At 37.9% G+C, this 27,467-nt stretch overlaps 1 protein-coding gene across 6 annotated transcripts in view; it reads left to right on the top strand.

Annotated features, from left to right (window-relative positions):
• Nucleotides 1–27,467, top strand: part of LOC110100139 (RNA polymerase II C-terminal domain phosphatase-like 2) — a 49,338-nt gene that overhangs the window by 614 nt on the left and 21,257 nt on the right. For all 6 annotated transcript variants that reach the window (XR_003702488.1, XR_003702487.1, XM_020827556.2 and 3 more), the window contains exon 2: nucleotides 58–528. Coding sequence is in view for 4 of the 6 variants with exons in the window: in XM_020827556.2 (XP_020683215.1) it covers nucleotides 58–528 (471 nt within the window). In the remaining 2 variants the exon portion in view is untranslated. The remainder of the gene's footprint in view (nucleotides 1–57; nucleotides 529–27,467) is intronic.

Below are 27,467 nucleotides of genomic sequence, written 5' to 3'. Positions count from 1 at the left end.
ATTTTTTTTCCCTCATGATTACTGGCATACCATTTGAGATCCTACCTAAACATCCAGACCGCATTTATGGTTGTTGGAGATGAAGAACTGCATTTGGTTGCAATGCGGAGTAAGGTAGAGAAGTCCCCGTGCTTCTGGTGCTGTTCGGTTCGGGCTGGCCTCTACAACTCTTGTTTGGGGATGCTCAATCTGCGGTGCCTTGCCATCGTATTCGATCTCGATGAAACGCTCATCGTCGCCAACACAATGAAGTCATTTGAGGACAGAATTGAGGCGTTGTCCCGCAGAATTCGTGCCGAGAATGATCCTGTCAAGGTTTCTGGAATGTCTGCAGAACTAAAGCGTTACATAGAGGACAAAGAAATGTTGAGGCAGTATACGGAGAGCGACACCGTTTTAGATAATGGTAGGTTGGTTGGTGTGCAGAATGAGCAGGTTCCTTTATTGCCTGGGGGTCTGGAGCCCATTAAACGCCCTGTCATAAGGCTACAAGAAAGGAACATTGTGTTGACTCGAGTCAATCCAGAGGTCAGTTTCAATTTAGTAGTTCTTTTGTTTATGCCATATCCTTTGTCTTTACCTTTTATCTTTGAATTACATTTCCTTTTATTTTAGTAGATTGGATGCGCTTTTAAATTCAGGTCCATGCGTTAACTTCTGTAAAACTCTTATCTCCAATGTGCCGTATGATATTCTTAAACTTAGGGATTAAACCCACTAATTAGTTTAATGAACTGATATCTTTGTGTGAAGTTCAGTCATAGAATTCGGAAAATGAATCATGTTAATTGATTTCCTCAATTCCATTCCATATGTTCTAATAGATGGCCATGAACATTTACAATCATCATTTGATCAGACTACTGCTTGGTATCTCATGATATGTTAGAAAGAAATTGAGAAAGGCATTTGAATAATCTTGGCATGCAGTGTTAAGATCCAGAAATCATTAGTTTGGTTGGAGTGCGCTTTTCATTTTAGTTTGGAAAATACTCAAAAACTCTTTCATCTTTAGCTTAACTTTATGAGTTATAGTTTTCCAGTCAAAGTCTTTGGCAATAGATGATTATCAAGTTGTAAGTCGATGTTAATAATGTTGAACCTAACATAATTAAGTACAAACAATTATGATGCTTAAATTACATTTGATGGGTTGCCTCTCTGAATGAGAAGTTTATCTTATCAAAATGTGGCTACAATCCGTGAATCATGAATCTGTAATGGTGATAATTGCTAGTTCATGGAAGTCTTCTAAGTTTTTAATGTTGTACTTTTTAAAGCCTTAGTAGCCATTGTATAAGTTGTCCACTTGCCCTCATTGACCTTCACATTATCGTCTTTTTTCTTTTGCATAACACATCTCAAATTTTTAACTTGAAGCTGGCCTGTAATTTATCATACGTGCTTACTGCTTAAGTTTTAGCTTGAATTGGATTCTTATTGGAGAGATTTTCTCTTCTAGCATAAACTAACACTTTTTCTCATGCATTTTTATTGAGAACATTGGGAATGATTCTTTAGTTTTACTCTAAGAATAGTAAGGATGCTTGAAAAATGTTTTAGATTTAATGCTCTATTATGCACTCTAGATATCACAAAATACCTCTAAAGTTTTCATAGTTGCTTTATTCATGTATAACTTATTCCTATTGCTTGTGGTCACTAACATATTATATACCAATTCATGCTATGTTTGGCGGCTCCATTGCATGTAGGACATCTTGCTATACGTTGAGAAAAAAAGTAGCGACAGATAATATCCCACTCATATGTGTAAGGTACAACAATGGTCATTGCACATTGAAATAAGTTGGGTTATATCATAGCTGGACTTCATTCATCATGATCATCATTAATGTCATCATAATGATAAATAATCATCTTTTTTATTCTCTCGCTTCAACTCATTTATTTTGTATGCTCTATGACATGCTAACACTATTTTGTGAAATCTTTTTGCACAATACTAGCTGTATTATCTTATTCTTAATCCTTCCACACAATTTATTGACCTGTTTTATTGCTCTACCTTCTATCCTGCATTTAATATGCCCAACCTCCTAAATTTAAATTGTACTATCTCATCTTTAATAAATGCTACTACCGCTTATTCCCTTATATTATAATTTCTCGGTCAATCATTTTACCCTAAGTCTATCTTAGCAATAACACTTCTACTTTATATTACTCATATTTGGTAGAAATTGATAAGAGTTACATACCATCCTTTTGATTTGAGGTGCCGTTAAAGCTCTAAAACCCTTAATTTCCTTGGTTGAAAGTGGAGTGTTGAGGCGCTCTCATTCTGAAAATTGCCAAATTTCAATAACTAGATTCTGACAAGATTCTAATAAGAATAATTTTGAATAACTAATAAATTGACGTCGACAACATATTCAAAATCAAATGTATGCCAAAAATAAGACCTTGTTAAAAGAACATGAAATTTGAGAAATAATGTTTGCCTCCCCCAATGAATATGATTCCCACATAAATGGGATCATTGCATGCTATGTAGATGCATATGTTGATACATTTGTGCTAGTAGTGTGACAAACTAAGGAGTCGTCGTCGGAGTTATTTGTTGAGTTGCAAGTAATGTTGATGACAAAGTTTCTAAGTGTGAGTGATGAAACCAGCTTAGGTGACGAGTTTGCATAATGAAGCATTAAAGCCATAAACAATTTAGAAATGGATGTTTTTGGTATATGTAAAGGTATAAGTAGCTCAAGTAACAAAGTCACATGAAGAAACAAGCTTGTTATTTTGTTTTTGTAAATGGTATGCAATCTTTTGGAGGACAAAGCTTATTTTATCTCTTCCTACTTTGAAAGGTTAAAAGTTTAGATATTCAAACTTGTAAAGGTGTAGATAACAATGCCAACTGTGGTGCGAGTGAAATGGAATTGAGGTGCAATAACGATGCCAACAAAGGAGCGTTCACTAAAAGATGTATAAAGTGACACTGATAAAGATTTCAATTGAGCGTGCATCAAAGCAACATAAAGAGGCGTGAATTATGAGTCCATATTTTTGACATCCTTTAAAGGTTGTTGATAGCGTCAGTCGAAGACATTACATTATTCTTGACTTAAAGTTGTATGTTGATGTTGTGTCACCATTATTGTCTTCAAAATACTTGTCCTCAACATATGCATATTGTCCTCATCACATAATCAACAATCTTGATGCATATACAAATGAGGAAGGGGTTGAAACCTGATGAGGAGGAGAAGATATTCTTAAATCTCGACAAGAGGTGGTTGACACTTGCACATAGATGCATACCCATGTCTTATTTGATTTATTTCCATTAGTGATAGTTAATGTGATCTTATATATGACTCTAAACTTTTGTGTGCCAAAATGGCCTTTGAGTGTCGATAGAATCGGTTTAATGGCAGTCTCAAGCTTGATTTCGTCTCTTGCAGGCAATCAACAAAACAAGAGGTCGATAGGCCAAACCATGGATTTTATTTTTATGAAGACCCTCTGGCACTCAATTCATTAATTAGGATAAATAAAACTTGAAACTAATTCAAGTTTTCTTCTTGGTATGAAGAGTGAAGGCTCAGAGGAGCGATTTTCTCCTTCAATGGGTAAAGTAAAGTGAGTTAAAAATGTTCCTTACTTACCTCGAAAGTGGGTATTTATAGAGGTGAGGGTGAAGGGTGGTTAATATGTACAAAGATGGATGGTGGATGGTGAATATACTTCTTTTTCTAGATTTGTGCAATAATACTCCTACGTGAATGTATTTTTGTTCTTTAGGTAATTAAAATTTTGAGAAGTGTGACACCTTGACTCCAAGGTCTATGCTAAAATGATACCGCCTCCCGTTGTGATGCATAGGGCTCTTAGGCTTAAGATGTGTTGTTGGAGATTGAAATCAAGCAGTAGATTCATGAGATTGATGTTGAGCATGATGCGAGTTGGACTGTTGGATCCTAGTTGGCGGTTTATATCCATAGCCAATTTTATGAATTTGATGGAAGGCTTTCACGTAGTTTGAAGTTATCCAATGATCAAGAGTTGAAAGTATCGTCGCTTTGTCCTTAATTGGATGAAGACTATCATTGTTGGGCGACCAAATTATTTGGAACATCATAATTTTGTAGGTATGCATCAATTATGAAGAAAGATTAGTCATCATTATTGCTAATTATATCATTTAACATATTTTTATTTAGAAAAAGAGTCTAGCTTTATGAATTACTCTTATCAACAGTTGTGGGCTTCGAAAATTAGTGCCTCGGCTGCTCCACGACCCATTCGTTTTGTATTGGCGAGGAGAGTTTTAATGAGTTTATGTTTCATGATAATTTTTTAGAAGGCAGATTAAGTTTTTAGATAAGACACTACCTAGAGATTTCACCCTCATTTTGTGAGGACTTTATTATCGGAGTTTTGGTTTCCTATAAGCGCAAGCCTCTATAGTTAATTACCCCTCCCGATAACAAAAGAGAACTTTCGATTAAGGCTAATTGTTGAATAGATACATAGTATTTAGTGTATAGTAGCAGCAAAATTATATATTGAAAATCAAATAATTATCACCGCACATTTAAAGCGGATGCTGGGAGGAGTGATAATGAACCCGATCAAGATTCCATGGTTCCGTTGTCCCGGGACATTATGGTCCATGGTCTAATTAGTCAGAGAAGGTAGTCGACCCAACCTAGTTGAAGGATTCTTGTCGGTAGTCATGAGTTGTTTCGTCCAAGGGTATCTTGTAGATTTTTGGGTTAATGCTTTACTAAGGGGACAAATTTGAGTTCATCTTAGCTAACAAATGGCTTTGTTCCCTATCGATTATGCCTTATTGATTCATCACTCAAGAGTTTAGAGTCATTGGGGAACATACGGCCTCTGGTCTTGACTGTAATTTAATAGTATCATTTGGCGGCAAAATCACCCGGTTATAGAGTCTTGGTCATAACTGTTTACCTATGATATCATTTAGTGGTGAAACCATCGGTTAGAGGACACGTGCCACGTCATTATTAGTAAGAGATAGTTTAAGAATGAATCATAGTGATATTTTCAATTGAACATTCACTCTTTGTTAGCTGAAGTGATTTTCAAATTTATCCATCTCGACAAACTATTGCGGATGGTGGATGAATTTTAAGTGTTTAGGTGATTTATTTTGATTAGATATTTTGAAATTTTGAAGAGCAATATATTTGAAATTTTTATTTAAACTTGAGCCCCGAATAGTTAACTTTGAGATTTGGGGGCATTTCTTTGAAATTTGTGTGGATCTCCCCGATTGGGATTTTCATTCAACATGACCATCATCAAGGATTACGGGTAATTTCATTTCATTAATCGAATCCTGTTGACTCTATTTGCTTGCCCACAAAGAATTGGATCTTGCTCTTAATTTTTTTGGAGTTATTATGTAGATATCAGAATCAAATATATTCATTTTAATATATAAATTTTTTTTATAAGAGACTTTGAAGGTCTAATATGAGCATATAAATTAAATATTTTGGTTAATCTCAATGTGCTGGTTATGAGAGTTTATGTTTTTAGTAGCGAACCTTGAACATATAAAACCAAATACTATGGTCGACACTATGATTGTATGTTTGTTTGGTGGTTCAAGTCGTGTCAACTCCGATCCATTCAAAGAGGAGGATCGGACTTAAACTTAATTTCACTTTTGACCCTTGCAGCCCAGACGTCACGTGTGTACATACATCACGATCGTTGGGGCCCATTTGGGTATCATAAATTTCATTTTAAATGATATTATGCATGCTAGCATATTCGTACGTTATGTTTGTACACTTTTTAGAGCAATAGATTTACATCTAATTTATTATTTTTATTAGTCCGCGCAACATCCTCATACGTCACGTGTATGTGTCATATTCACCGGGGCCTATGCGTCATTTTGAGTGCATTTCACATAATGTTATATGGTGTATATGCATATGATGTAGTTGAGGTGTATAACATATTTGCATATTCACATATACAATCAGGTATTCATTTGCATGTTGGCATAGTTACATATGTATTTGTTTTTGCATGTATACATGTGTATTAGCATATGCATTTGCGCACTACTTAACGTGCTTGCATGACATTTTTTTTTATATGTTGTGTGGTGCATGAATGTTATATTCAGTATATACATGGTACATTTGTATGTCTTTTAGTATGATCGTGCAATATATATATATATATATATATATATATATATGTATGAATTTCAATCCATTGTCACAACCTTTCTAGGTGTTTCATGATGCACTCGCATATTCATAGCACACTTAGATGACATACTTGAATATATTTTAGCGCACTTTATATGAGGCACTTGAGTTTTACTTGGCGCACGTGCATGATGCATTTGTATGTTTGTTTAGTATGCATGAATACTATCTTTGCATGATTGCTAGCGCATTTGCTAGATGCATTTGTATGATTAATGATATGTATACACGTTATGCAGTCCGCCCATATGATTGGTAGTATATGTACATGCCATTTGATCTACCTGTATAATGCATTTGTATGTCTTTGGTACACTCGCATTACAGAATAGGACTCGTAGGCTATACCCTCTTTTGATGTTTTGGCGCGTCATGGGCACTTTAATGAGGGTCGTATAATCCGTGACACATAACAGTGTGCTATTTTATTTCTTTTCGAAGGAATATGTTCACGGGGTTTATTACAATCGGGGGGGGGGGGGGGGGGATTCCTAAATTTAATAGCTGGGGTGCACTCTAAGGCAATTTTGCACCCGTGATTCTTCCCTTGTCATTTTGTGTTTATGGTGAGGGGTGTGGTGTTAGAGAGAGAAAATTCCTCTCAAATTTAATAGAGAGAGAGAGGGAATTTTTTTCTCTCTAGGAAGGGAGATAAGAGGGCATTGAGGTGAAAGGGGATGTTTGAGATGGAGAGGGAGGCATTTAGCAAGAGATTTTATAAAATTTATCTTGGCCTAGAGAGAGAAAATTTTCTCTCTTTAGACCTAGAGAGAGAAAGTGGAGGATGAAGGAGCTTTTTAATGGAGGTGTAGGGAAGACTTTTTGATGAGGACATCCGACCATGAAGAGTTTACCAGAGAAGGGGCCGACGATCTATGGCTACGATCGCACCGCTTTATTTTTGAGCTATCATTTGTATTATGTTTATTATTATTATATGTATTTGATTTATTATTGTAGTTTTTCATTTTTACTCTCACTTGAGGGAGTAGTTGTGTGTGACTCTTAGGGGCACTTATGTCTTTTATTTTCTTTATTGTAACATTGGCTATTTATAACCCCTCCTCTTTAGAGTGGGTACTGATGAATATTATGCAAAATTTCTGCACTTGTGTTTTGGTGAGTTTGAGAGATCTTGTGAGATTTTGAAGTCCCTCGATCAGGGCAATGTACTACCCACCAACCGCAGGAAGCATCTGGGTTCATGGTCAACCTCCTCCACCCTCCTCCCTCTTAGTCGCCGGCCCAAAGCTCCCCTAGACTTCGACCATAAGCCCTCCCCCCCCAATCTCCTTAGCCACCGGCCAAACTCCACAAACCCCCCCCATAGTCGTCGGCCATTACCCCTTTTCCCCTCCTCACCTGTCGGTCACCCCACCTCTCTAAGCCACTGGCCAACACCCTTCCTTGGCTCCAAAATTTCAAAATATGGTATTCAAAATCCTTTCTAAATTAGCTCCTTTTAATTTTGGATACTATTTAAATTCATATTCAATTGAATTTGAATTTTAAATAGGATTTGATTTAAAACATCCTTTCATATTTCAGAATTCTAAATAGAGCATGCATTAATTCCTCCACTTAAAGCCCCACTCCGCAAGCAAGCTGCCGGCCCCTCCCTTCTCTCTCCCATACATTATCTCCCTTTCCCCTTTGGAACCATAATCTACCACCTCATCAAAGGGCTGCCCCCTACTCTCCTCCTTTGTCCTCTTTGTATTAGAAATTTAAATTTCAAAACTTCCAATCCACTTCCCAATTAAATTTCAATTTTGAATTTATTTTTTCTCCCTAGTCAACCCACAAAATTTGAAATCAAATTCAGCCCTTCTCCTAGCCTTGGCCGACCACCCAAGTTCCTCCCTCCTCCCCTACACCTCTTCTCCTATGCTTGATACTTCACCTAATGAAGAAGAAACAAAAACCTCTCTCGGCCTTCTTACTCATGAATGACCGATCCTGAACGTGATAACGGTTTCGTATTCAACGATCAAGGGCTGATTGACATCCTTCGGTCTCCGTTCATCGACATTGACTTTGAGAACGACCAATCCGTTGAAGACTACGTAGAGAGAATCTTCTTCTCCCTCGCCATCGCTATCAACCAACAACACCCACCCGTTCAGTGGCGACTTGCTTCCAAAACCTGACAAAGGTGAACTTACCTCCAAGTCCTATCTCTTCTAAGTTTTCCCTTAGTTGTGGTGTCATAAAGATTATGTAAGCTTTCTCCATTTCCACCAATCATCAAAGAGTTGAGTGAGGGATTTTACATAGTGACTAGTATGAATGTTAATTTAGGGATTTCTGTTAAAAGCCCAACATTACACAAAATTTGGATTGATTGGCTATTTTGGTGTTCTAAATATTTGTTGTGTAATATATTGCTTGATCTAAATCATTACTTTATTATTTTCAATCACCATTTAAATCAAGGAAGTTGATTAATTACTCTTACTCTTTCAAAGGCATATAATTTCAAAATGCAAAACATCAACATACGCATTTAGTCCTACATCATCTGGTATCAGAGCATGGTTACATTTAGGTGGCTACTAGGAAAATTTTATTTCATATCTTAGCACCTAAATCGCATCCTACACACATCAATTTACTTGCTTGTGTTATCATATTATTTTCTTCCTGTTTACATAAATCTAAGTCACCCTTAGACATAGGATGGAGCTAGAACAAATTCACAGGACTCTAGATCTGTTTGGTAAGACAGATGAACATAATCAGCCAACAACTTAGGAAAAATCAAGCTGACATAGCTGAACCCCGTCGTCATACCACTGAAAGGTTTGATACTCTAAATCGAGTTAGAAATCACCCTATACCATACACACCTTCTAGGCCTCCTTACATATATGGGGATGACACCTTACCAGATGAGGGACATCCCCGTGCCCCTTATCGAGTTCCCCAATACGGTCATGACCTTAATAATGATCCGGATACACCTTTGTTGAAAATTATCAAGGTCGATTCCCTAATCTTTGACGGTACTCTCGATCCCCAGCTCTTTCTGGATTGAAGGTATGGATAGTTTCTTTAAATGATATAACATATCTAAGGCTAGAAAGATTAGGTTTGCTGAGAAATGAAACTCACGGGTAGGGTTAGTCAATATTGGGCCAACCTAGAAAGCCTTAGAGAGTCGTGTAATGAGTATCCCATCACTGATTGACCTTCAATGAAACATGAGTTCAAACAAAAGTATTTACCTCCCTCGTACTTCCCTAGACTTCTGGATAGGTGGAATAGGTTGACCCAGGTCAATAAATTGGTAAAGGAATACATTGTAGCCTTTGATGACTACCTAATTTGCTGCAAGGGAGAGGCCTCTACTACCCCCGCTCAAATTATGTTCATGTTCCGTATCGAATTGCGTGAGGATCTGTGCAACGAACTGTTTTCCCGTAGCATCACTACTCTTGAAAATACGTACAGCCTAATCTTAGACCTTGAGGAGACCGGTCCCCAACACCCTACCCGACATCAAGATTCTAGACCCTCCTACAGACCCTCTAGTAGATTGGCCCCTCACCACTCCACTTCTCGGCTAACTCCAAGTAACACTAATCGACCACCTTCTAGTTCTTCTACGCCCTATCCTGACTTTAGGGGCAAGCCTCCAACCCCTGATACTCCTAGGTCACACCCAGGGACCAAGTATTTTCGATGCCAGGGGTATGAGCATATCTCCTCTCAGTGTTCTAGTCTTTATAAAGTCACCATTATTGAGAAGATCACTAAAGATGAGACTGAACCCGAGGCTGATCAGATTCACCAAGTTAAAGACGGTGGTGAACTTTTTGAGGAGGATGATGACACCGTTGTCGTTCACTGTATAAAAAAGTAGGCACTTCTACCATTTGCATGATGAGATGTACACTGACACACCCTGTTGCCACTAATGATTGGCGTAGGACTTCAATCTTTCACACCTACACTAAAATTAAAAATAAAATCTGTAAAGTCATCGTAGATAGTGGCAGTTCCATCAATGCTGTCTTCTCCAGCATGGTGTCTAAACTTGGTCTGTCTGTCGTTCCTCACCCTAACCCCTAAAAGGTAGCTTAGGTCAACACCTCTGCATTAGGGGTGAAGGAACGAAGCCTCATACCCATCTCCTTTACTGACTATAAGGAGAATGTGTGGTGTGATGTTCTGTGATAGATGTTGGACAAATCATCCTAGGGCATCCTTGACTCTTTGATAATGATGTTCACATCTATGAGCGTTCAAACACCTGTGTGTTTGAACATGTGGGCAAAAAGATCAAACTTCTGCCAACGCAACCCAGAGTTAAGGACGACCCTAAACCCAATCCAGACAAGCCGCCCAAGAATGGGCTGAAACTTGTGACAGCCAAGGTCCTGGATTTTGAAATTGCACAAGGCGCACCCCTGTACGTCTTGGTTGGCCGTGAGACTTCCTCTGAGTCTGATGAGCCTATTCCTCAGGAGGTCTAACACATATTAAGTGACTTTGCTAATGTCTTCCCTGATGATCTCCCTGATAAACTTCCTCAATTAAGAGACATACAACATGTTATTAATCTTGTCCTCGGTGCCTCACTTCTCAACCTACCCCACTATCGCATGAACCCCATAGAACATGCTGAGCTTAAAAAGCAAGCGGATAAGTTACTGCAATGAGGCTACATCAAGAAAGTCTCAGCCCTTGTGCTGTACTAGCTCTTTTACACCGAAGAAGGATGGTTCTTGGAGAATGTGCGTTGATAGCCGTGCCATCAACAAAATAACTGTTAAATATCATTTTCCTATCTCGAGTTTAGACGATATGCTTGACATGATGATAGGAGCCACTCTTTTCTCAAAGATTGACCTTAAGAGTGAGTACCACCAGATTCGGATTCGACCCGATGATGAGTGGAAGACTGCCTTTAAGATCAAAGATGGTCTGTACGAGTGGATGGTCATGCCTTTCAGGTTGAGTAATGCCCTAAATACTTTCATGAAAGTCATGACCTAAGTGCTGCGGCCTTTCATAGGAAAGTTTGTCGTTGTCTACTTTGACGATATTCTTATCTATAGCCAATTCGTGAGTCAGCACTTAGACCACTTGAGGCAGGTCTGTGAAGTCTTAAGGAAGGAGCAGCTTTACGCTAACCTTAAAAAATGCACTTTCCTTATTGACCGAGTAGTCTTTCAAGGCTTTATTGTGTCTACCCAAGGGGTCTCTGTAGACCCTGAGAAGGTGAAAGCCATTCTGGAATGGTCAATTCCTCAAAACATCTGGGAAGTCCGCAGCTTCCATGGTTTAGCCACTTTTTATTGGAGATTCATCAAAAACTTTAGTACCATTATGTCTTCTATCATTGATTGTTTAAAGATAGGGGATTTTCCCTAGACCCTGTCGGCCACCAAAGCCTTTGAAGAAATAAAGAAAAGAATGGTGAAAGCCCTAGTGATGAGACTTACTGATTTCTCTAAGGTCTTTGAGGTTAATTGCGATGCTTCGGGGGTCAAAATTGGAGTGCTGTCCTAGGAAGGTCATACTGTTGCCTGCTTTAGTGAAAAATTGAACGACATTCGACAACGGTATTCCACGTACGATAAAGAGTTCTACGTAGTGATACAAATCCTTCGATATTGGCGACACTACTTGCTCCTGCAGGAGTTGGTCATCTTTTTGGATTACGAGGCTCTTCGTTATATCAACTCACAGAAAAAGCTGAATGCATGTCATGGCCGTTGGGTAGAATTCTTACAGGAATATACCTACACCCTTAGGCACAAAGCGGGAATTAAAAATAATGCTGTCCATGCTCTCAGTCATCGTATGATAACTACCACCGAAATGAAGGCAGAATTCATTGGGTTTGAACAAATCAAAGAGGATTACTTAGAATGCCTCGACTTCAAGGAGATTTACTTCCTTTTGACCACAAGTAACACGCGCTTTGTGGATGATTTTCTCCTTGAAGAAGGATACCTTTTCAAAGCCCAAAATCGGTGTGTCCCTAGCACTTCCCTTAAGGAATTCCTCATTTGGGAGCTTCATGCCGAAGGTCTCGCCGGACACTTCGGTCGTGATAAAACTATTGAGTTTGTACAGTGCCGTTTCTTTTGGCCCATCCTCAAGAAAGATGCGGGTAAAATGGTCAGTAGGTGCCACACTTGTCAACTAACCAAACAACGAAAATAGAACACAGGACTTTACACCCTGTTACCAGTTTCTAGCTGACCATGGCAAGATATTAGCATGGACTTCGTCCTAGGTTTGCCCATGACTTTTCGTAAGAATGATATCATATGTGTCATAGTTGACCGCTTCTCCAAGATGACATATTTTCTATCTTGTTCGAAAACATCTGATGCCTCCCATATTGTCAAACTGTACTTTAATGAGGTCGTTAGATTACATAGTTTATCCAAGACCATTGTATCTGATAGGGATGTTAAATTCACTAGTTACTTCTAGAAAACTCTCTGAATGAAAATAGGCACTAAGCTACAATTTTCTACAGCCTTTCATCCTCAGACTGATGGCCAAACTGAAGTGATCAATAGGAGTTTAGGTAACTTGTTGAGATCCTTAATGGGTGAGCACATTGAAGATTGGGATTCCAAACTCCACACGGCTGAATTTGCTTATAACAATTCTGTAAACTGCTCCACTGGCTTGAGTTCTACTAAAGTTATATATGGGTACAAGCCTATACAACCTTTAGATCTCATACCCATGTGTCAAAAGTATAAAATTTCTAATTCTGCATCCTCATTTGCATCGCATCTGTATGAATTACATAAAGAAATTAAATGCCGACTTGAACAGAGCAATGCCAATTATAAGCTTCACGTTGATCTTAAACGGAGATTCAAAACATTCGAAGTTGGTGATTCAGTGATGGTCCAAATTCGTCTGGAACGATTTTCGAAAGGAGCTATTAAGAAATTGCATGTCAAAAGTGCTGGATCATTCAAAATAATCAAGAAAATCAATGATAATGCAGGCTTTGATATTAATCCATCTTTTAACATTGAAGATTTAGTATCTTATGAAGGTCCAAAGTTTAACCCACCTAATCCACTACAAACTAAACCTTGTGTGACCCCAACCTGTGAGAACCAAAGCCTTCCTCCACTCCCAAATATTTCCAAAATACCTATTGCGGAGACAGTTGACATGATTATGAGTGATGAAATCATTTATACAAAAGAGGGTGGATGAATGTATTTGATAAGGTGGAGAGGTAAGTCAGAGTCAATAGTCACTTGGCTAGAGCGTGAGGAGGTACAACGGATTGATCTAGATGCACTAGAGATTTATGAGAGCACCTGGGATGCGTACTCGACGTAGTCTCTTTTTCACCTCGGGAGAATGATGAGAACATCCGACCATGGAGAGTCTACCAGATAAGGGGCCGACGATCTACAGCCACGATCGCACTGCTTTATTTTTGAGCTATCATTTGTATTAGGTTTATTATTATTATATGTATTTAATTTATTATCGCAATTTTTCATTTTTATCCTCACTTGAGGGAGTAGTTGTGTGTGACCCTTAGGGGCACTTATGTCTTTTATTTATTTATTGTAATATTGGCTATTTATAGCCCCTCCTTTTTGGAGAGGGTAATGATGAATATTATGAAAAAATTTCTGCATTTGTGTTTTGGTGAGTTTGAGAGCTCTTGTGAGAGTTTAAAATTCCTAGATGAGGGCAACATACTACCCACCAATCCCAGGCAAATCTGGGTTCGTGGTCCACCTCCACCCTAAACTCTAAACCCTAAAGGAGTCCTAGCTACCGACCCACATGCACCCTTTCCCCAAAAAGCCAACCATAAGCCCTCCCCCATTCTCCTTAGCCGTCGGCCAAACTCCACAATCCCCCCCCCACAAAGCTGTCGGCCATAACCCCTTTTCCCCTCCTCACCCACCGGCCACCCCTCTCTAAGCTGTCGGCTATTACCCTTCCTTGGCTCCAAAATTTCAAAATCTAGTATTCAAAACCCTTCCAAAATTAGCTCCTTTTAACTTTGCAAACTATTTAAATTCATATTCAATTGAATTTGAATTTGAATTTTATTTCCTAAATTAGGAACCCTATTTTAGGAAAGTCCCTTAAATCATGTCTATTTGAATTTTAAATAGGATTTGATTTAGAACATCCTTTCCTATTTCAGGATTCTATATTGAACAAGCATTAATTCATTCACTTAAAGCCCCACTCCCTAAGCAAGCCATTGGACCCTCCCTCCTTTCTCTCCTACATTATCTCCCTTTCCCCTTTGGAACCCTAATCAACCCCCTCATCAAAGGAACCCCCCCTCCCCCCCAAAATTGTCAATCCACTTCCCAATTAAATCTGAAATTAAATTTCAATTTTGAATTTATTTTCCCTCCCTAGTCAACCCACTAGATCTAAAATCAAACTCAGCCCCTCTCCTCGCCTTGGCCGACCACCCAAGTTCCTCCCTCCTCTCCTATACCTCTTCTCCTATGCTTGATGCTTCACCTAAGGAAGAAGAAACAAAACCTCTATCGGCCTCCTTAGTCATGAATGGCCGATTCTGAACTTTATCACGGTTTCGTATTCGACGATCACGGGCTGATTGACATCCTCCAGTCTCCGTTCTTTGACATCGACTTTGAGAATGAGCAATCCGTTGAAGACTACGTAGAGAGAATCCTCTTCTCCCTCACCATTGCTATCAACCAACAACACCCATCCGTTCAGTGGCGACTTGCTTCCGAAACCTGACAACTATGTTGCACCGATACGGACACGGCGACACGGATACGGGATACGTCAATTCTTAAAAATATAGGATACGGATACGGCGCGGACACGACATTATAATTTATAAATCATACATAAAAATTAAGAAAGCAATCAAAGCATAATATTTGAAATTACAAAAAAAAAAAAGACTAACATCATTTGTAGCCTTGTAGCTTATAATATCAAAATATAAGTAAGCATTAAATGTCTAGTACAATAACAAAAGCATAAATATAAATTATCTAGCACATGAAGTTTCAACTATTCAATAGAAGGAATGATATAATTATCTTCTTCATTGGTTTGTCTTTGAACTTCTATATCATTTTCAATAAATATCATAGCTTCTAATTCAGGCTCATCAAGTGAAAGATTAGTAATTTTTAATATTTTCATATCATCAAGAGACTCAAATCCATCTTGGAAATGAGAGAATCTTGCTCGCAACCGTGGAAGTAAATACGACACGTTTTTTTTTTTCGGATTTCTTTTTGTTTTTCAACGGACACGCGTATCGGATGCGCGTGTCCTTTTGAAATTAAGTAGTATTTTAATTGGATACGGCTTTGGCGTATCCGACACGTATCAGTGGAGTATCGGAGGCGTATCCGTGTATTGGTGTATCGGATACAGCACGCCTTCATAAATAGGTGTATCGGTGCAACATAGCCTGACAAAGGTGAACTCTCCTCCAAGTCCTATCTCTTCTAAGTTTTTCCTCAATTGTGGCATCATAATGATTATGTAAGCTTTCTCTGTTTTCACCAATCATCAAAGAGTTGAGTGAGGGATTTTACATAGTGACTAATCTGAATGTTAATTTAGGGATTTCTGTCGAAAGCCCCACATTATGCAAAATCTGGATTGGTAGTCTATTTTGGTGTTCTAAATCTTTGTTGTGCAATCTATTGCTTTATTTAAATTATTACTTTATTGTTTTCAATTACCGTTTAAATCAAGGAAGTTGACTAATTGCTCTTGCTCTCTCAAAGGCATATAATTTTAAAATGCAAAACATTAACATACACATTTAATTATACATCACCTTTTTGTGAAGACATGTTGGTGGTTTGAGGGATGGATTTTAGGGTTTGGTTTTGGGGTAGGTTTAGGGAAGGTGGTGATGAGGAAGAAGAAGAAGACAAAATGGGAGGAAATGGAGGAAGAAAGAAGAAGAATAAAGAAAGTGGAAGAAGAAGACGGAAAGAAGAAGAAGAAGTAGCAACTCACCTTGGTGGAGGTTGTAGGCGTGCTGGAGACTAGCGGCTTGGAGGCGCGTGAGAGAGAGGGATAGCCGAAGAGAAGAGGGGGGGGGGGGGGTGGGGGGGGGGGGGGGGGGTTTGTGCGTGAGTGAGCGTGAGTTTGAGTCGTAAAAGTGTTGTGTGGAGTGATTGTTATGAGGGATTTAGTAAGGGGTATTTAGGATATTTTCTTTTTTTAATCTCACTTTCTCTCTCTCTTTAAATTTTTATTTATAATGATATTAAATCAATTTTTTTTAATTAATCAGTCGCCACTTCGTCGTCTCGGTCGCCACGTCGTCGTCATTCACATTCGTCGACTTAGTGACCCCTCATCATTTGTTAGACATCTCATGTGCTTTATTTTCATACTTTCATGCTTGTCTTATTTTTTCTTAATTTTGCATTATTTAGGGAGCACATGCTTAAATTATATGCTGATATACACAAATGACCATGCATAATGATAATAATAATTCTGCTATTGATATTTCATAAAGTTTACAAGTTGTTTCATGAAGTTGGTTATATTTTAGTGCGTATTGATCCTATATACCTTTTACACAATACATATAAACTGTTATGTGCGCTAGCCTATGTAGCACTCAAATTAGAACACTAGGGTCTAATGCATATATTATTGTTTTACCTTCTAATATGAATATATGTTCAACTTTTTGTGTCAAAGAAAAATTGAGGCACACTAGAGCCTCTTATTTTTCCTACAAGTATACTCTAATGGAGTTACTGCATTGCCAAATGTTGTATTGTTTTTGTGCTTCCATCAATTGTAACATCATGAAAAAGTTGAACAAATAATACATATGGTAGTTTATTTCATATTTATTTTTATTAGTTTCTATTTGAATTTTAATTTCTTATAGGATTTTTTTCTTAAATTTCAAACATTTAGCTAATTGGCTTGTAGATTAGAATTAAGCATCTTTTTTTAGGCTTACAAATAGACCCTTAAAGTTAAGTTTATAATTAAAAGAAAGTTTTGAGATTTCCATAAAGAGTTATGTTGTTTTGCTTGATTCTTCTTTATTTTTTATTCTAGTTAAATATTGTTCTCTCTTTTCATTCTTTCTGATTTGCTTTATGTTTTCTACCTGCCGATTCTTTCCCTCTATCATCTACAACAAACTTAAACTTGCCTCCTTTTCTCGTCATTCGCTTTCTTTTGCTTCTCTTAGTTCAGTTACAATAACTAACTTCTTACCATCTAACCCAACCAGATAGCACTTTCTTTCTATACCCAGCATGCCTACTCTCTCTATAATAAATATACCTCATACTTGAACGTGACATCCTCTCTCTAACCTATTGGCATCTCTACCTCTCTTTAGAAAAATAAGGCGAGGCATTTTTCTTGTGATGAGGTGTGATGTAAGCCCAATAAATTATATATTTTAAATTTTTAAATAAAAATTATAATTAAACAATCAAATATAAGAAATTGAAATAAATTCTAAAATTCAAAGGATATAGCTTGACAAAGATAGATGTTCGAGATAATTTACAAGTAAAAATATATAAGAATAGAGGTTGCCAAGAATCCTAGGAACAACTTGACTTCACCAAAATAGTGAAGGATTAAAAGAAACTTTGATTAACAATAACTTCTACAAAAACCGTGCTTCCTAATAGATTCTTGAAGCTCAAATGAAAATTCTGTACCAGGAAATGATAATTAACAACTCCCACCTAGTTTCAAATTTGATGCAATGGGGCTTTTGAACGTGCCTTTCTACGGTCCCTTTTCTTATTCTGATATGAAACAAGTGCAAAAATTGTTTGCTGAAATTGAAATTTCAGTAAGATAGAATCTCAGATAGAGAAGAATCTTGTGGCAAAACACTTAAAAGTTCTATATTGATGAAATACGGGAAAAGACAAATAAGATACAAATTACAATGGATCTTCTTTTGGAGAGGAAGGTTTGGCTCTCCCAAACCTCTAGATGCCGCTAGAGCCCAAACGAAAACTAAGAAGCATGAAATTTCAGCAAAACATCAAGATAAAGCTAACCCTAGCCACCAAATCCTACATAAGCATACAATTAATTGAGTAAAATATCCAAAGAGCCCTTCTAATTTGAACTTTTCCTCCTAATCACTCTTAATTACTCCTTAAATTGTTGTTGGGCCCCACCACCAAAGGGGGAGGCACACCCTTGTTTCGCCTCTAGTAGACCATTGCCGGTCCAGGTTGGACCGGCAGGGGTGGTCCAAGGACCGATCTATCAATACTCTCTTCCCAAAGATCTACCTTGTCCTCAGGATGAAAAGATAAAAACTAATACATCACTCTTTCATATGGCTCCCAGGTGGCATCATAGTCCTTGTCCCTGTCGTAACATTTCAACTCTAATGGTTCCAGCATTATCTTTAGATCTTGTTGTTAGTGTCCCTGATAATTCAAAACTGGCCGTTGTTGACCTCTGTGTAAAGAAACAAAAGAGAAAGAAATCACAAAAATGGCATACCTCGTATATGTCGAGAAGCCGCCCAAATCTCCCAAAATCCCGCAGGGAATCCCGCTGAAACACTGTAAACGCGGCGCCGTTCGCGTCTGATCCCGCGAATCGTGCAACGAGTCCTCGATCCCGCTCCCATTTGCGTCGTTAAATAGAAGTCGAGGCCTCCTCTTCTGGGCTGCTACGACATCTCTCCCTCACACACGCAAGGGCCGACCGAGACTCCTTTCCTCTCCCATACGATCCGGAAGCCAAATCCCATTAGCCCCCTTTGCCTCGATGTCCGTGTCGGACCGACAAACCGCCCCAAGCATGCCTTTGGTGCGCGTGGTGGGATGGGACCCTAGTGCGACACCTATGACGAGATAGGCGAGTGACCCCTCGATCCTCGTGCCAACATCTACAACACCGACGATAGCTAAGGTATAACACTCCTAAACTCTAAGCCTCTGAAAACCCGTTCCCGGTGTTTGCAACGCGGCGAACGACCAACTCATGCACGCTTTTCTCTAGCGTGGTGAGAAGGGAATTCGTTGCGATGCTTGCGACGGGGCGGGTAATCAAAACCCCATTTTCGGCGTTAGTGTCGGACCGAAAAACCAACTCATGCACGCTTTTCTCTAGCGTAGTGGGAAGGGAATTCGGTGCGACGCCAACGGCGAGATGGGGTCAAATATTAAATTGCTTATTTTAAACTGGTGCCCGCAACCCATGCACGCCTTTCTCTGGCGTGGTGGGGAATAAAATTATTACGGCCGCGGTGTCTTCTTTTGAGGGCACCTACCGTGCACGTTTTTCTCTAGCGTGGCGGGAGGCCCAGTTTCCGTAGTTTTCCCCTAAACGGGGGAGACGCCGGAAGGTTGCCGAAATTTCGGGTAAATGCAATTCGTACTTGGGACAATTTGGAGCTTTATTTGGACATTGTTTGGACCATAAATGAACTAAATCTTAATGAACAAAATGCTTGAGTCAATCTTGAATGGTCACTAAGCTTGAACTTACAAATGAATTACAACGAAGACTTGAGTTAGAATATGATCTTGAACTCAAGAGACTACAAAGAACTGAACAATTTGAACAAGGACACAAAACTTATACTTGAACAAGAGCAGAGGATTTATGAGCAAGGATAGAACTTAATTGAACTTGAACTCATACTTGATTTGGAAATCAAATGATGTGAGCAAAAGACTTGAATCAACTTTGAACTATAAGGAACTCAAATCAAAACTAGAACTTGAAATGAACAAAGACATGACTTGGACATTTAAACTCAAACAAAGATTTGAGTTGGACTACAGTGGACACTGAACTTGAACTCAAACATGAACAAGAACACAATGCTTGCATAAATACAATAGTGCACTTGTATGAAGAATGAGACTTGTACGAACATAGAAGCTCACACACAATCAATGTTACTTAGGTGTAAACAAATATGTTGGAATCTTACAAGTGGTAATGATGGACAACATGAAGTTGCCCATAAGTAATGAAAGATTTCATGATCCTTAGATTATGATAACAGTTCAATATACAAGATCCACACTAGTTGTGTAGAAGCACCTTTGACAAACATCCACTGTCTTGCAAACATATGTAGAAGTCCCTACAAGTGATATTTATACAAAATCAGTATGGTATGCCCACAGGTGAAGTAAGAGAATTGTGGAGGATACAATCCTTTTTCTACCAATGTTGAAATACATCAGTCCTATCTACCAGCTACGCCGGAAGATGTATCAAAGGACTAATGGATCTTCTACCTACAAGGGAGAATATCACAGTGAATGCAAGCTCATACGAACTATTGTAGGAGATCTGTTATACACCCAATATACTGTTTACAAATAAAATACAAAAAATGATTATATCAAATACAAGATCCTACGAGTCATTGTGGGAGACCCGTCGTATACCCCATCTATTGTCCATAAGCAAAGTACTAAATGACTACACTGCAAATGTAAGGCAGGAGATTAGTTAGTGCACTACGATCCACCTGCAGAAAGCAACGAGTAGTGCATACGAAGAAGCGAATAACCCTATTCAGGAGCTGCTACGCCACGCCACCGGATCCGTAACGTTCTTGGAAGCGGACAGAAGGCGTTTCACAAATATTCCTAAAATACCCCCACATGTGCACCGTAGTTTGTATACACTTAGGTACACTAAAAGGGGTAAATGCAACCACAAACCCGCATGGGCCCCGGCGAGCGTGTTATTGGTACACACGTGACGTCTAGGGATGCTGCGCGGGTTATTAAATTTGAACTTGATCATCCTATGCAGATAAAAGGAGTAGACAGGGTTCAATTATAAAATGCCCCCCCAAACACCCGCATGGGCCCCGGTGAGCGTGTTATTGGTACACACGTGACGTCTAGGGATGCTGCGCGGGTCAACAAGTGAATTCAAATTCGAACCCGGTCCTTCTCTACGGATCAATAAGAGTCGACAAGGTTCGAACCATTAAGCAAATATGTGGCCATGGCGACCATAATATTTGTTTTAATACATTCATATTAGGCCTTCAAAGCCTAAAATCAAAAGAATTCACTCTCAAATGCATAAAGCCTACAAAACCCGATTATCTGTCGACAGCCAGACATAGTCGACAAGGTTCAAGCTTTAAATGGAAATATGATCGATAGGGCACAAAGCCCTCTGTTAGCTAAGGTGGATTCAAATTTGTCCCCTTAGACAAACATCCAACCCAGGTCTACAAGGTCCCCTTGGACGAAGCAACCTATGGCTGCCGACAAGGATCCTTATGTCAGGTTGGGTCGACTACCTCCTCTGACTAAGTAGACCAGGTACCATGATGGCCCGGGACGACGGAACCATGGGATCTTGATCGAGTTTATCATCCATTCCCCCACCATCCGCTTTAAGTGCAAGATGGTGCAATTCCCAATTTTAAATATTAAACCTTCCAAAATCATCAAATATCCCAATCTAAATCATTCAAATTCCAATTTTCAAATCCAAATCCATTGCTGCTACTATATGCCAGATAACACGTATTCTATGCGTATCTGATTGACGACTAACCTTAATCGAAAGTTCTCTCTCATTATTGGGAGGGGTAATTAACTATAGGGGCTTGCGCCTATAGGAAACCAGAACTCAGATCATAAAGTCCTCACAAAATGAGGGCGAAATCTCTAGGTAGTGTCTTATCTACAAATCCATCTGCCTTCCAAAATTTATCCCGGAACTTATTCAGTTAAAACTCCCTCGCTCAAATAAAAAAAAAGAGCGAGCGGAGGCCGGGGCCGAATTTTCGGAGCCCACAGCCGCATGATCCCTAGTAGCTTTTCTCAACTATGATAAATGGAAGACGTGTTGTATAGTAGCGGTTAAGGGTAACTTCAATCAATAAGCCATAGCTCCAATCCTCTCTACTATCTCATAAGGGCTAGTTTTTCATTTTTCTTGTGAGCTACCGCCCTTTGTTTGTAGGGTTGTTACTTTAAGTATACACCATCTCTTCTATCTCAAATTGGATGCCTTTTTACATTTACTCGTCTGCTTCTTCATAATCTACTGGGCCATAAACAAATGCCTTTTCAACTCATTCAACACCCGGTCGCTTTCCTCCAAATACCGCTCTACTGAGAAAACTGACGTGCTCCTCTACCCAAAGTGGTGGTTCTCTTTCGTACAACCCTTTAAAAGGGGTCATTTGGAAAGCTGAATGATAAGAGATGTTGTACTAGTATTTTGCGCATGCAAGCCACTTAGCCCACAACCGAAGTGTCTTGGAAGCAAAACATCGTAGGTATGTCTCCAACCTCCTATTCATTACTTTTATTTGCCCGTTAGTTTGGGGGTCATAGGTGATGATGCTCTTCTTCAACAATGTTCCCTGCAATCTGAACAGCTCCCTCCAGAAGTGATTGAGGAACACCTTATCTCTTTCGGATACTATAGACTCTGACATTCTATGCAATCTGATCACTTCTCTGATGAATACCGCTGTTACTGTTATGCCTCTATAAGGGTGTCATAGGGGAATAAAATGATTATACTTGTTCAATCTGTCAATAACCATCAAAATCACTATAAACCCCTCAGATAGGGATATTCCATCTATAAAGTCCATGTTGACCTCCTCCCACACCTTGTCTGGTAGAGTTAGGGGTTGAAGTAACCCCTAGGAGCCATGGCCATATGCTTGTTCCACTGGCATACCTCACATCTAGCCACCTTGTCTTTCACATCCTTATACATCCCCTCCCAATATAGCTCAGCTGTCAATCTCCTATAGGTCTTCTGCACATTAGAATCTCCCCCCACCGCACTCCCATGGAACTCATGTAGCAGCTGTGGGATATGGACAGAGGTCCGAGGCATCACAAACCTCTCCTAGTACATCAATCTCTCGCCCTCTAGAGAATTGCTAGGGTGACTATTCCTATCCATAAGTAGATTTGCTCTAATTCATCCCAACTCATCCTACACACTCTCCTCTTTAATAGTCCCTCAGTCCAGCATTAGGGGTATTGACATAGTAATTGCTGGAGCTCCCCTATGCGTCTAGACAAGGCATTAACAGCACTGTTCTCCAATTTGTGCTTATAAAGGATCTCAAAGTCATAACCTAGTAGCTTTGACAACCACCTCTGATGCTCCTTGGTCACCATCATCTACTCTAACAAGTATTTTAAGCTCCTCTAGTCCCGCCCTGACAATGAAATATCTACCCAACAAGTAAGGTCACCACTTTTGAATAGCTTGCACGATGATTGTCAGCTCTCTCATAGACTGACTTTAGCCTAGCTTTAGTTGTCAACACATAGCTAAAATAAGTGATGTGCTTGTGATTCTGCATGAGCACGGCCCCATAATCCATACCTTGATGCATCAATCTCTACCACAAATACTTGACTGCAATACGGTAGAGCCATGATTGGTACTGTGGTCATGGCCTTCTTTAATCGCTCAAAGGCCTAGTTAGCTGCCTCTCCCCATAGGAAGCTATCCTTCTTTAGTTGTTCAGTTATTGACCAAGCTATGGTGTTGTATCCTCCACAAATCTCTTGTAGTACCCTATCAAACCTAGGAAGCCTTTCAACTATCTCAGATTCCTAGGTAGAGGCTATTTTTGCGTTGTCACAATCTTGGCCTGATTTGCAGTTACCCCTTCTTGAGAGATTACGTGCACCGAGTATTTAATACTTGTCTATGCAAAGCAAAACTTCTTAATAAATATGGTAAATAAGAGCAATGGTTGGTTTTGCTTTAAAAAATATTTGTTTTTTACTATTTATTCACCCTTATTATGTACTAGATAAACTATATACTATAATTTATTAAATGATAAAATATAATAATGTAAGCAATGGAATCTTATATATATTTATAATATTTAAATACACTTTATATTTAACTTTAAAGTTGACTTTAACTCTTATTTTAGGTTTTGGGATTAAATTGGCTCAATTTCTTATAGTGGAAGGATTAAAATATAGCAATGAGAAACTCTGGGACTAAATTGGACATTTATCAATAGTTAGGGGACTATTTTGAACTTTTCCTCGAATAAATATAAGAAAACTCATATTGATTATTTTTTTACAAGAAAAAATAGATTGTTTATATTGCGTAGATTTTAAAATTATTTTGAGTGAAAGTTTATATACCCAATATCTCTTATTAGTTTTGGACATTAAAATGAATGGACATAATATAAAAAATAAAGTAAAATATTGTTCTAGGATTAGATGGCGCATTTAAAGAATACTAACAAAAATATTTTTTGAAAGTAAGATTCTAGATATTAAGATTTTATTTGTGCATGAGGAAGCTAATGCTATGTGGGAAAATAAAACTAGTGATATTAAGAATGTTGCAAAAGATATGCTTGGAGTATTAAAAGGAAAAACTTTTAATAGTAAAAATAGTTGATAGTTGAATCAAAATGTGATAAAAATATGAAGCTTTATAAAAATTGGTTTAGATGTAAAAACACTGATAATTGAGAAATATATAAAGAGGCTCGTAAGGAGTCTAAGAAAGTAATATGCAATACAAATATTTTAGCTTTTAATGATTTATATAATATATTACATATATAAGTTAGCTAAACAAAGAGATAGGAGTAGTGAGGATTTAGTTTAAGTGCATTAAATATGAAGATCAAATAGTATTTTTATTAGAAGAGGTTATTTAACAAAGGTGGATGAGATATTTTGCTAAGCTTTTTAATGAAGATTGTGAGAATACGATTGACTTTAATGACTTTAGATCCTAAATGAAAATAAATATTTTTGTTTTTTATCGGCGTATTAGTAAAATCAAATTAGAGATATTTTAAAGAAAATAAAGTATGGAAAAGTTGTTGGATCTAAGGATATTCCAATAAAGATGTGGAACTGTTTAGAAGATGAAGGAATTTATTGGCTTACTAAATTTTTTAATATTATTTTGAAGGCTAAAAAGTTGTCAGATAAGTGGAGAATGAATACGATGATTCATATTTTTAAGACTAAAGGTGATGCACAGGATTGTATGAATTATAGAAGAATTAAGTTAATGTGTCATACTTTAAAACTTTGGGAGAGAGTTATTGAGCATAGGTTACAACGTGATACTAATATTTCTCAAAATCAATTTGGATTCATGCCGGGTAGGTCTACTATGGAAGCATACATTTATTGAGAGGTTTAATGGAGAAGTATAGAGAGAGTAAAGAGGATATACATATAATATTTATTAATTTAGAGAAAGCTTATGATAAAGTTTCAAGAGAAGTGCTATAGAGAGTTCTAGAAAAGAAATGGATTAAGAATTTTTATATTCAAGTCATTAAGGATATATATGCTGGAGCTGTTACTTGTGTTCAAACACAAGGTAGTTTAACCAAGTATTTTTCTATTTTAGTTGAATTACATCATGGATCAGCCTTAAGCCCATGTCTTTTTTTGCTTTAGTCATGAATGTTCTCACTAGACATTTGGAAGAGGTTTTACCCTAGTGTATGTTTTTTTGTTAATAATATTCTTCTTGTTGATAAGACTAGAGAAAAAGTTGAAGGTAAACTTGAATTGTGGAGGTCAACTTTAGATTTTGAAGGTTTTTATTTGAGTAGATCTAAAATCTTTAGTAGTAATAGATCTAGTGGGAGGATTGTGACTTTGGGCGATCAAATCATTAATAAGAGTGCAAATATCTTGGGTCTATTGTTCAAAGTGATGGTGAAATAGATGAGATATTATTAGTAGAGTTCAAGTTGGATGGTTAAAGTAGAGGAATGCATTAGGCTTGTTATGTGATAATAGAAATGTCCCCCTCAAACTTAAGGGAAAATTCTATAATATGGTGGTGAGACCTGTAATGCTTTATGGTGTAGAATGTTGGCCATTGAAAGAGAAGCATAATATTAAGTGTTGCTAAGATGTGGATGCTTAGGTAGATGAGTGGCTTTACTCTTAAAGACCGTGAAAAAGGTTGGTGTAGCTTTAGTGGAAGATAAGATTAGAGAAAATCGCTTTAGATTGTTTGGTCACATAAAATGGCGTTTTGATGACCTAATTAGGAGGGTAGATGTATTAGATTTGGCTTATGTTAAGAAAGTTAGGGGTTGATCTGAAAAGACTTGGTTAGAAAATATTAGAAATGACATTTCTTTATTAGATTTAATAGATAATTTGACTCTTAACATGACACAATGGAGAAAAATGATTCATGTAGGCCGTTGTATTCTTCACCAAAAGCTGAAATTGTGCTTGAGAAAGATCCTTTGAATGGATCCCAACTCTCCCATAACAACAATCCATAATATTACAAAAATACCCTAATAAAACAAAAATAAAAATTCAAAGCAAAATAAAAAATATTTGTACAGATGTGCCTATTGATTAATTCAATTATTAGAATGTCATACTTCTTGAGTTTAAGGAGACTCATCTTTGATGTCTTGAACATTTTCTTGCTCTCAGTACAATGACATATCTGCAACATTAAAAGCTACAAATAAGTTGGTATCTCCATACAAGTCAATATGATAGGCGTTTTTTCAGTACACTTTATCACCATTGGCTTTTGGTTTAAGTTTTGCAAAGGTCCTAGAGGAAAGCATTCATTCTATAAATGAATTTGTCATCACCATTTTCAAGAGAAACTAAAGTGCGAGATTTATTAGTTTGATTTTTTATTAGGCATTCTTCTTTATGATCATATCCCACACCTATTGATGAACCTTTTTAATCTGACTAGCTTTTTTACTTGCATCTATATTTAATATAGTCTTAGTGGTCAACGGAAACAGTTCTAAGGGAGTAGCTACACATTGTCTGTAAACCATATCAAAAGGACTATGACCCATGGTTTGAATAATAGATCTATTATAAGAAAACTCGGCTTAAGATATTGTAAGATCCTATTGCTTAGTGCTAGTTCCCACAAAATATTATTGCATATTTCCTAGATTACAATTGATATTCTTTGTTTGGCCATAAGTCTTTAGATGAGTCATGGGATTAAATTTAGTTTTCATTTCCAACTTCAGCTATGATATTCATACAATCTTTTGAAAGTATGGATCATCAATATATGAAGTAGGGATGTCAATTTTTGACACGACCCGAAACACGACCCGAACCCGACCCGGAAAAATCCGGGTTCAGGTCAACCCGAACCCGAATCGGGTCGGGTTCGGGTTGAACAAATCAACCTGTTTTAAAAATCGGGTCGGGTTGACCCAGCAACCCGAAATTGACCCGAAAGTGACACGAAAACTCATATTTGACC

This window comes from Dendrobium catenatum, unplaced genomic scaffold, assembly GCF_001605985.2.
Source record: "Dendrobium catenatum unplaced genomic scaffold, ASM160598v2 fragScaff_scaffold_1358, whole genome shotgun sequence".
Taxonomy (NCBI): Eukaryota; Viridiplantae; Streptophyta; class Magnoliopsida; order Asparagales; family Orchidaceae; genus Dendrobium; species Dendrobium catenatum.
The sequence above is the reverse complement of the archived record's forward strand: the minus strand, read 5'-3'. Positions and strand labels throughout refer to the sequence as shown.